At 47.6% G+C, this 11,851-nt stretch overlaps 1 protein-coding gene across 1 annotated transcript in view; it reads right to left on the reverse strand.

The window, feature by feature from the left end:
- Nucleotides 1-8,705: 8,705 nt before the first annotated feature.
- The window catches only part of ZBTB2 (zinc finger and BTB domain containing 2), an 8,490-nt gene continuing 5,344 nt past the window's right edge, over nucleotides 8,706-11,851 (reverse strand). The window contains exon 2 of the mRNA XM_006882739.1: nucleotides 8,706-10,071. Within this exon, the coding sequence (XP_006882801.1) occupies nucleotides 8,706-10,071 (1,366 nt within the window). The remainder of the gene's footprint in view (nucleotides 10,072-11,851) is intronic.

An 11,851-nucleotide genomic window follows, 5' to 3' on the forward strand; every position in this document is an offset into this window, starting at 1 on the left:
CTCTGTCTAACATACTTTGGACATGTTGTAAGGAGGAACAGGTCCTTGGAGAGGGACATCATGCTTGGTAGGGTGGAGGGACAATGCAGGAGGGGAAGGCCCTCTATGAGGTGGATTGATTCAGTGACTGGGGTAATCAGGATGAGTGTGTCGGAGACAGTGAGGTTGGCATAGGGCAGAGCAGAGTTTAGGGCTGTTGTACATAGGGTCGCTATGAGTCACAAGTGACTCGATGGCACATAACAACAACAAAATATCTTCTTCATCTCTTATTTCCATAAAAGTCACAATAGAAAGCTTCATAAAACTGCAAAATACTATACTGTTTGTTATAGGAATTAGTCCACTGGGTTTTTTTGTTTGTTTGTTTGTCTGTCTGTCATTCTTTTTTGTGTGTGTACCATCAAATCACATCTGACTGGTACAGGAGGAGATTGCTCCTCCTTCTCCAGCAGAGCACCTGGTGGATTTGAACTGCATGCCTCTGGGATTGCAGTGCATCTTCTTGCAGCTAGGCCACCAGAGCTCCCCCGTCCATTGGGTTTTAAAGGCTGTAAATGGCACATGAGATTCTCTCTCTCTCTTCGACCAGAGAGGCTTTGACTTTGAGTCAGCAGCATGACTCCCAGCAGACTGTTCCACCAAAGAGCTGCAAACAGCTTAGCTGGTAATCTTTCTGACAGCTGTTTACTGATGGGTGGCTTTTTATTGGCTTCTGCAAATGGGTTCCTCTCCAAAACCCACTGCCTTTGAGTCAATTCTGACTCTGTTTTAGGTGCTTTAGAATATGACTCATAGTGATCTTACGGGCAACAGACTTGAATCCTGTCCTGTTTTGTGTCATCCTCATCATCTCTGACACAGGTGAGCCCACTTTTGTAGTCAATATGTCTGTCCATCTTGTTGTGGAGTCTTCCTCTCTTTCACTGACTCTCCACCTTTCCAAGCATATGTCCCTTTCCAAGAAATAGCCCTTACTAACATCAAGCAAACAAAGATTCTCACCACTGGGCCAATTGGCAGCATCATGATAGATGGAGCAGAGATTGAAATTGTCAACCATTTCAACTTGCTTGAGTCTACAGTAAACACTCTTGGAACCAGCATCCAGGAAGTCAAAAGACAAATTGTTAAGAAAATCTGCTGTCAGGAACTTCTCCAGAGTGTCAATGTGCAAAGATGTAAGTCTAAGAGACTAAGGTACACCTGATCCAGGCCATGGTTTTCACAATTACTTGATATGCATCAGAGAGCTGGGCAATGACTAAAGATAACAGAAGAAGAGTTGTGGTGTTGGAGAAGAGTATTGAATATACCATGGACCACCAAAAGAACAAACAGGTCTGTCTTGGAGAGGATGAAACCAGGCTGCTCCCTGGAGGTAGGCAAGGATTTTGAGGCTCCATCTCACATACTTTGTGTACATGGCCAGAAGGGACCAGTCTTTGGAGAGGATCAGCATGCTTGGAAGAGTGGAGGGATAGTGCAGAAGAGGATGAGATGAATTGACTCAGTGACTGGGATTAGGTCTGTTGGAGACATGAGATTGGCTCAGAATAGGACAAGTTTCAGAGCCAATGTACTTACTTGACGGCACATAACAACAACAACATGTATCAGAAAACTGGACAATGACTAAGGATGATAGAAGAAGAATCAATACCTTTGAGTTGTGGTGCTGGAGAGAATATGAACATACCAAGGGCTGCTAGAACAAAAACGTCTGTCCTGCAGAGGGTAAAACCAAGCTGCTCCTTGGAGGCAAGGATTGTAAAGTCCTGTCTCACTTTCTTTGGGCATGTTGCCAGGAGGGACTAGTCCTTAGAGAAGGACATCATGCTTGGGAGGGTGGAGGAACAGCACAGGAGCGGAAGACCCAATGAGATGGATTGACACAGTAACTGGGGCAATAGAGGTAGGTGTGTCAGAGACAGTGAGACTGGCTCAGGATAGAGCAGGGTTCAGAGCTATTGTCCATAGGGTCACTATGAGTCACAGTGGACTTGATGGCACATAACAACAACAATAACAACTTACAACAACACGTTGTAGGGCTAGAGTCTGGGCTGATGAGAAGATGTCATGAAAAGTTCCAAGTTTTGTAGGTGGTTTTTATTCTAGTCCACTGCCTTTGATGTGATTCATGTACTTAACTCCACACAAGTCAGAATATGCTTCCCAGTTCCAATGGCTCAGGTAACTTCTGCCTCCTCTATCTTGTTCGTTCAAAATCCTTACACATTAAGTGGTAACTTTGGATCCTGATATAAAAATAGCAGAATTCCAGAGGTGCGCAGTTCAAATCTACCAGATACTCTGCTGGAGAAGGACGGACAATCTCCTCCTGTACCAGTCAGATCTGATTTGACAGTACACACAAAAATAATAATAATTTAAAAAAATGGAGAGTAGAGTTGCTCCAAACCTTCTCTAGTTAGGAGCTTTATTTATTTTTTTTTTAGTTTTATTTTATATTGGTTTGCACACACACCAATGAAACCTATTATTTTATATTGGTGTGTATAAGAACCTGAGTTGTCTCAAACCTCCATTGTTGCTCCCTCCTTTTTATATTGATTTAAAATATAAAGTTCACAGAGATAGTGTTTCACACATTCCTTCGCTCACGTGACCATTCCCATACATCGTGTTTTAGAACATTCATCACCATTGATCTATGCCCACTATTACCCCATCTTTTCGGTGTTGCTTTTGAAAGAAATGTTTCAAGAAATTTCCCCTTGAAAGAAAGTGGAAATGCTACATCATTAAATTAAAGCTCTTCAGTTCTGGGTTCCAGATCAAACACTCACTGCATGCTGTGTTTGAAAAAACACACCTCATCACCATCAATTGAGAAGCAATTCCTAGCTGTCCTTCCATTGCGGTTCGAGGCTTTAAGTCGTGCAGGAGAAGATTGCCCATTTTTCTCTCAGAGTGACTGGTGGATTTGAACTACCAGACAGTTGCTCCTTATGATGCTGCTACCAGCAAGGATGTGGGTAATTGGAAGCTAGGGGTGGGGTGGGGGTGGGGCGCATGCATGGTAGAGTAACTCTTTCAAAGCTGGAACCTGTGTAAGGCAGAAACCTGCCAAAAAAAGGGAAGCATACTTGCCACTAAAATGAGCAAAGGGAAAGTGTTAAGACTGACCTCATCAAAGGCAGGAAGCTTTTGAGAACTAAAGAAAAAAAAAGAATAATGAGGCAATATCCTCCACTCCCTTTTCTCACTTTCTCAGATTGCAGGGCACCTACTCCCACTGCCCTGCTGGAACAGGAATGAGAAGCCCTCTACTTCAGGGTAGTGGATAGATTCTAAAACAAAACTATCTGTACCTCAGATCTAGAGTTTAGTGTAATGGAGCAGAACTTGGATGTGTTCTTCCACTCTCGAATTTTGCAGGACAATTTTCAGAGCCCTCTGAATATTCAAATGACTTTAGACCTCATTGGTCTCACCTGAAGGAGTACTAGTGGTGCAGTGCTCAAAACATTCAGCTGCTAAACCAAATGTCATCAGTTCCAACCCACCGGCTGCTCCTTGGTAGAGAGATGAGGCAGTTAGCTTCCGTAAAGATTTGTACCTTCAGAAATCCCATCTACTCAGTTCTACTCTGTCTCTTACAGGTTATGTAGAATTAAGAACAGATATGCTCAACATTCTTCTCCAGCACCACAACTCAAAGGCATCAACCCCCCTTCTATTACTCTTAATTGCTGTCCAGCTCTCTGTTACATAGCAAGTAATTGTGAAAACCATGGCCTGCTTCAGGTGCACTCTAGTCTCCAGACTTACATTGTGGCTCTTCAGCACTCTGGAGAGGTCCTTCACAGCAGATTTTCCTAACGCAATTCATCTTTCTATTTCCTGAGTTTTGGTGCCAAGAGTGCTGACTGTGGGATCAAGCACACCGGACCTGTTAACAATCTCAACCTTTTCTCCATCTGTCATGGTGCTACCAGTGGTAAAAATCTTTGTTATCTTGATGTTGAACTTCAATCTATATTGAAGACTGTAGTTCCTGATTATTTTCAGCAAATGCCTCCAGTTGTCTTCAGTTTCAGTAAGCAGGGTTGTGTCATCTGCATAACACAGGTTGTTGATGAGTCTTCCTCCAATCCTGAAGCTACATTCCTCCTTATAAAGTCCAGCCTCCCGAATGATCTGTTCCACATATGGACTGAAAAGGTATGAAGGCAGTACGTGTCCCTGCTGCACCCCTTTCCTGATTTTGAACCATGCAGTGCTTCCTTGATCTGTTCAGAAGACTGCTTTCTGGTCTAGGTAGAGGTTGCTCGTGAGCACAACTGAGTGTTCTGGGATCCCCTTTCTCCTCAAGGTTAGCCACAATTTGTGCCAATGTGATTCACACTCTTGGAAGCCAGAAATACAATCTCACCTTAGCAGCCAGCCAGTTCCTTCATGATTCCCTCTCCTCTGCAGCAGTGCCTCTCCCATCCTTTGGACATACCTTTCTTAATAAATCCATCCTTGCTTCTTATCTTCACTCCTATCTCCTCAACTTGCTTCTCGGCCTCGTGCTATAGCAAAGGCCTCGGCCTAGAAGTCCAACAAGGCCTCGGCCTATACTCTTGCCCTAGAACTCCAGAAAGGAGCAAGGCTTTGACCTGCACTGGGTTATTCTGGACAAGACCAGCACTGGTCCCTCTAAGGGGCCCCATGCTGTACAAAAAAAAATCGGCCCCTGAGATTGTTACACACGGTGTTGTGTCAGCAGACTGGGCACCGTGCCCTCCTCTAGTCTTCTGCCCGGAGAGACGTTCTTTAGCTGAGTAAGGAATGCTTTACCAGGGCATTGACCACATAGTAACAGGAGGTGAGACATTACATGGTGAGACCTAATTGAGGCCATGATCTCCTATAAATGAAAAATACCCAGGGGTTCTTGGCTCATGCGACCCTCTGCCTAGGGCTGCTGAGGCTGTGATTCTCAACGGCAGTAGGCTCTCTCCTCTTTCCGCCTTGAAGAAGCTGGTGGATTCACACCACTGATCTTTTTGGTCAGCAGGTTCCATGCCAAACTAACCACCACCAGCAAGCAGAGTTTGACCCCTAGTGACCCTCCACCAGTTCCCAAGGCTGCGAATGTTTACAAGGGGACACTGTCCAGCTCCCCCTCCCCCAAGGAGCTGCCTGTGGATTCAAATGCCGACCTTTCAGTGAGCCCAACAAACTATACTGTGGCAAAGTAAAATCCTACAATACAAAATATATTCCTCCTCCCCACTCCCACCCTCGCCTCACAAGCAGTATCTAGTGAGTGAGTGGATCACTTCCCCACAAAAGAAAAAGCATCAGGGCTGGTGCAGTACCTGGGGGCAAGATGCCGGAGAACAGCAGTTCAAGTGGATCCTGGTGCTTGGTGGGACAGACTGCTCACACCAGTCACTGAAATGTCCAGAGCTTAGTTATGTCGGTGCCCCAGAAACTCAGAATAAATAGTTTGAGATTTAGAACCCCGTGGAGTAAGCTGGCACTGAGTGTTCCGGAGGGGTGTGTAGATTTTGATGTCACATTGCTTTGCTTTGCTTTGCACTGGGGTTTTTCCCCCCCACCCTGCTTCTTTTTAAAAAATTATTATTAATTTTAATGAAAACTTACAGAGACTTTGGATTTCTATTCATTCATTGTTGCACTTTTCTCCCTCTCCTCTCCCCCAGTACACTCTTCTCTTTGAAAAGTAAAGGAAAAACTCTTTCATTGTTATACAGTCCCTCCCCCCAGGTCCACCCCACTATGCAGCCTTCATTCTGGACTCCTGTCATGACAATAATCCCTAATCACATATCCCTTTTAAACAGTTTTCTCCCTGTTTCAATGTAGTACACATTATTTATCTCATCTTTCTCAGTCTCCCCCCAACCCCAATGTCAGTCCTGTTTTAACAACAGTGGCACTATGCAGTATTTGTCCTTTTGTCATTGAGATATTTCACTCGGAAGCTGGGTTTTATAGGCCTGCACAACAGGACAAGGTGGCTACAGCTTGTGCTAAAGATTATGTTCCACATAAGACTGGTGGGGGGCTTTCCCTTTCCCTAGAAGAGGGTGGGGATTGGTGGGGAGACTGGACTGGTTCCTGGCACAGTGCCCTCACCTCTTCTCATGCACCGTCACCCCTTGTATTTGGCCTTGATTTTTCTCTCTCGGGATCTGCCCTTCAGCTGCATGAAATTCCTTCAAGGCCATGGTGTGTGGGGTGCTTCTGGGTGAGACTGTGCACACGAATTCCTAAGGGAGTTGTGTTTGGTTTGTGTGTATGAGGAGGTGTGAGTGTATGTGCACAGGTGGATGTACATGACTCTGGGAGATTATGTGATTTGAGTGTGTACATGGAGTGTCAGAATGTGTGTGGATGTGTATGTGGGGTGTACAGTTTTTGTTGTGTATAGGGTATGCATGGGGTGTGTGTGATGTGTGTAGGGTGTGCTAGTGTGAGGTGTGCCAGTGTGTCTCTGGTTTGTACAGGGTTTGAGGTGTGTGTGGTGTCTGCTGTGGGATGTGTGCCTGGAGGCGTGACGGCAGAAGTCCACGAGTCACCCTTCCATCAAATTCAACAACTCAGTTTGGTGTCTAGTAAAGGCTCTCATTGGAGATGATAATCCCCGTTTTCTTAAAAGAGAAAACTGATGGAAACCACTCAACATTAAATAATCTAGGTTGATAAGAGTGCCTTCAATTTGGTCACCTCAAAGCAAAAGAGCTCTGGTGGGCTAGTAGTGCCTTCAATTTGGTCACCTCAAAGCAAAAGAGCTCTGGTGGGCTAGTGATAAGGAACTGCACTATCAACCAAAAGGTACACGGTTTGAATCCCCTAGATGCTGTAAAGCCATTGGCCTTCCACAAAGGAATGCAGCCTCGGAAACTGTGGAGCAGTTGTAGTCTTTCCTACAAAGATGCTATGAGCTGTAACCGACTGGCTGGCAGGTAAACACCTCTTGGCTTATTTTCTGCCTTGCAAACAGCACTTGCACAATGTAATCTCTAGCCTACTTTCTAGTCAATTTTGGACTCTTCGCCGCATTTTCATGTAACATTACCCATTTGGTTCTAATGACCTCAAGACACAATGCGGTTACTTACCAATGGCTTCATTTCACAAATACAGAAAAGGACACTGGGTTTGGGTACAGCTGAAGCTCTGCCTCCAGGAAGGGCACTCCGAGCCATACCTCTTCATGCCGTGCTCTCCTCATCCCACCCAGCATCCTGCTGGACAAAGTAATGCAGAGATCGAATCCCACACCCATGTAGTTAAATGTTTATTCAATGAAAGGATGTATAAAAACTTACAAATCTGAGAACTGAACTGTACATGAAATAGGATGGTGGAATACTCGGTTTTCAACATATACATAGAGCAGTTATTAACGATTCTTCTCCTCGGTCCTTATTTCTGGCTCCTATTTTGTACCAAGAGACAATTGTGTTACTGGTCTGAGGGAAGATTAATGGGCAAATTTTACTGCTTTAGGGACAGTGGAGGGAATTTCAAGTATTTACGAAAAATAAAAAAAGGGGGAGAACAAAACATAAAAATCACATTTTACCCTCAAACAGCAATAAAAGATTTTTTTGGTCCTGATTTCTCTTTGTCATGTTTGATGCTTCAGTAGCTGTTGCCAGTAATCAGCACTAACTGTTGCCATCATTAAACTTACTGTCTCTGGCTCCCAGGAGCCTCTAACCTGTAGTCTTTACCCTGCATTTCAGGAAAGGATCTAAAAGAATTCAGCTGCTGCTAACCTGTTTACCAAAGGCAACTGTTAGAATGGCATACCAATGTTACATTCAGAAGGACAATTTGGAGCACAGAATTTTCAAATCAGACAAAATATTGTCAGAAATGGGAAAAAAATATCCAGCGTTTTGTCGTTTGCTGTTGAACGAGGCCAGCATCTAGATAAGGCATGTGCATCAATTCACCTGTTTAGCACGAATTCACCCCAGTTTCCCGTACAAACACACAAACCACAGCTCGTCATGGTTTACCCCAAAATTAAGATTGCCATCACATTATTACTTTTTTCTCGCCTTTTTTTTTTGTGTGTGTGTGTGTTTTTGAAAGTGGATTTTCACAAGTAAAATGATTTCTCCCGACTGGACATAATCTCAAAGGATGAACTCTGAAATAAAACACCTGGAGGATCAATGCAAAGAATCTCTGCTTAGATCCCACATGTCCCCACACCATGTAGATTTTGCATAGTACAGAGCCCAGTGCATGCTGTGTATTTCCCCAACATTGCTTTTCTGAGAAGGAAGACTTACTAGCCTAGGGCAGTCATAATTTTAGCTTACCAAATTGTACCTCTGGCTGGTTTGGTGTATATAAATATATATATACACACACCCTTAATTCGTTCCCAGTATGCTTTGAAAGAACTCGACTCAATTGCTTTCCCATATCCCCTGGTCAGGTAAACAGATTTCAGGTCTATAATGCACAGAACCTTTTTACCCACCTGGTTGTGGGTGGAGTAGGGTAGGGTGGGGTGGAAGAGGGGACAAAGAGAAAGGGGGCAGAGACCTGTTTTGAGTCATGCCTGTGGAGAACTGCCTTTAGAGTTCGGAACAGGGGACAGGAGAGGGGGCGAGTCTTTGTAAAAATGACAGCTTTGTAAAAACAAACAAATAAACAAACAAGAAGCCTTCCCCCCTCCCACCCCCGCCCTGTGACAGTCAGTCTAGTAATACCGTCTCCTGTTCCTTTTTGATGGAGGCTAACACCGGGTGGTCAGGTTCTGTCACCTCCGAGTCCCCGCTGCCCAGGAGGATGGCCCGCCCCTCGTCCAGGGCAAAGACGTCCGAGTTCTGGTTCTGGCACGAGTGTTTGACCACCTCGTTGGGCGTGGAGAAGGTCTTGTCACACAGGTTGCACTTGTAGGGCTTGTTGGTCTGCACCAGCATGTTGTCCATCTGGCTGCCCTCCTCGAACGTGCACAGCTCGAGCGTCTGCTTGTCCACCATGGTGTAGGTGTCGATGCTCTGGTTGAGGCACACGTGGCGCGCAGCCTGGTTGGCCCTGCAGAAGCTCTTGTCGCACGTGCTGCACTTGAAGGGCTTGCCCGTGTGAATGTACATGTGCTCCCGCCAGTGGCTCTTCTGGATGAACTTGCGCCCGCAGATGGTGCACTCGTACTTGCGCCGCTTCACCTCGCGCTCCTGGTCGGCCTGCTCCAGGTTGTCGATGTCCGCGATGTCCGAGGGCGGCGGCGTCTCCGCCTGCTGCTGCCCGTCGATGAGCGGCGAGTCCGAGATGTGCGGCAGCTCGCTGTCGCTGATGAGGCCGGCCTCGGGCGCCTCCATGGCGTCCTTGGGCAGCTCGGGGGCGCACAGCGGCAGGGGCGCGCGCCCGTCACCCGGCTGGCTGGCGGGGAAGGGCACCCCGGTGTGGATCTGCAGGTGCTCCCGGAGGCTGCTGCGCAGGGTGAAGCGACGCCCGCACAGATGGCACGCGTAGTACTTGGGGAAGCTCCCGTTGCGCTTCATGATGCTGGGCTTGACGTGCGCGATGGTGAGCGCCGCCGGCTGCTCATCGGACGACGAGGCCTCCAGGTTGGCCTCCTCCCCTGGCGCCGGGGGCGGGACCGGGGTGGAGACGAGTTCCGGGGACAAGGAGGCCTGCCGCGGGTCGGAGGGCGTCAGGGTGGTGCGGGGCGCGGGCGGCAGGGTGGCGGGCAGCTGGGAGAGCGAGGGGGCCTCGGGCGGCGGCTCCTGGCCCGCCCGGGGCGCTGGGGGCCGCGGCTCCCTCCCAGCCTTCTCGGGGCCCGGGGCCATCTTGGGGGGCTGGCGTAGCTGGTGGTCGGCGATCTGGATGCCGTAGAGCGAGGAGGCTAGCGGGAAGACCTGGTCGGGGTGCGAGAAGGCGCCCTGGCTGGCCAGGCTGGCCTCCTGGATGAGCGGGTAGGCGTGCAGGAACTTGATGCCCTGCTCCAGGCGCACCGGGTCGATCAGCTGCGGTGCCATCTTGCCCGTGTACATGAGGTGCAGGAGGTAGCTGAAGATGTCGGGCTGGATGTCGGTGGGCTTCAGGCGCACGCACTCGCTGAAAGACACAAGGTCCGGAGCTTACAAGGGCAGGCAGGCACAGAGCAGGAGGTGGGGGTCCCCAAAAGTGAAGGGGTTGGTTCACCATCTGAGGCCTCAACTCACCCGCCAGCGGGTTAAGGGAATAAATCACGACACTGGCCAGCTTTCTCCCCATGAGCAGCTGGTGGATTCAAACCTTGTGCCTTTGGGAGGGCAGTGCCACTCCTAATCATTGACCACCAGAGCTCACTAGTTAGAATTGTGAATTTCCCCACTTCTAGGCTCTAGTGTTTGCCTCGTTCCACAAACATCACAGATTAAAAACAAAATGAAAACTCTCAAATCCACTGCCATCCAGTTGACCCCAACTCAGCGACCTTCCTTAGGTTTCCATGGCCATAAATATGGGAGCAGCTGGGGGATTCAAACTGCTGGCCTTTTAGCTCACAGCCCAACACCTAACTCGCTGTACCACCAGAGCTCCTTTATCCAGAGGAAGCCAGAATAGGAGCAGCTTCTCAGGAACTCCTGTAGACAAAGTCTATGGTGCTATAAGGAAGCAACAAGATCCTCCTGTTCTTTGCCATGAGGTAGATTCGCATCCAAAGTAAAAATTCTGTAGACGATGTATTGCCAAGTTCAGTGCTCCCTTGAACACTCTGAAGTTGTAATCACTTTTGCCTGTTCCTTGGCTCTTTTCAGCAATCACTCTGTGTGCTATAATAGTTTTCAATATGCTGACGTACCCTGGTGGTCTAACAGGGAATTGCACAGCTAACCCAGAGACCTCTGTGGGTCTGGATCCACCAGCAGTTCCATGAGAGAAGGATGCACAATCTCCCATTGAATTTACATCCGAGGAAACCCAGCAGAGGGTCACCTCTGAGTGCGTCCTAACTTGATAGTAATGAGTTTTTATTCCAAATTTAATGTTTATTAGTATCAGAGAAAAAGAAAATAGATGGGGTAGAAATCATTTGTGACAGAACTGAGCATGGACTTGCTATCAGTGTGTGTCTATTATCAGGCGACCATGCAGTGAATCAGAACAATATGTGACCACCGAGGGAGCAGTCAGAGCCTACAAGTCAGCATCTTCATGACAGTGGGCAGGGAAGCGCTTGGGTGACGTGTCTCTTTAACTGTATCTTCACTTGAAGTCTTCTCTGACTGCCGCATCTCTGGAGGGAGCCCGGGTGGCACAGTGTGTAAGGCATCAGGCCATCACTGGGAAGATCCGGAGTTTTAAGTCACCAGCTGCTCGGACAGGAAAATGGCCAGTCTCCTCCTGTAAAGATTTACGTTCTCACCAACCTGATGGAGGACCACTGAGTCTGAACCAACCTGAATGTGGTGGGCCAGCTTTTGGCCCTGTCTCAGCTCGGTATCCTAATACAGGTGGACTTCCTTAAAGCGTAAGGCGAGCTCATTATTATGTGTGCAGTGTGACCTGTCCAGACGCTCTAAGGGAGTCATGGAGCTCTGCTGGAGTCAGGAGGGAGTTGGGATGCTAACTCCTCAATGTCACGCCTCTCCAGTGCTTCAAATCCACCCAAAATTCTTTGGGAGAAAGATGGGCAGTCGCCTCTCATGTGGTTGGTATGGACTGCAAGGCAATGAGTAAGCCAGTGAGTTGAAGAAAATGCATCAGTCCTGGTGACTCAGTGGGTTAAGAGTTGTGCTGGCATTGAAAAACAAGGAACTCATGCAATATTATTCAAAATGGGTGAACCTGGAGGACATTATGCTGAGTGAGGTATCTCAGTCACAAAGGGACAAATGCTATATGGTGCCAC

Source organism: Elephantulus edwardii, unplaced genomic scaffold (genome assembly GCF_000299155.1).
Source record: "Elephantulus edwardii isolate Elephantulus edwardi_28Jun2011 unplaced genomic scaffold, EleEdw1.0 scaffold00024, whole genome shotgun sequence".
Classification (NCBI taxonomy): Eukaryota; Metazoa; Chordata; class Mammalia; order Macroscelidea; family Macroscelididae; genus Elephantulus; species Elephantulus edwardii.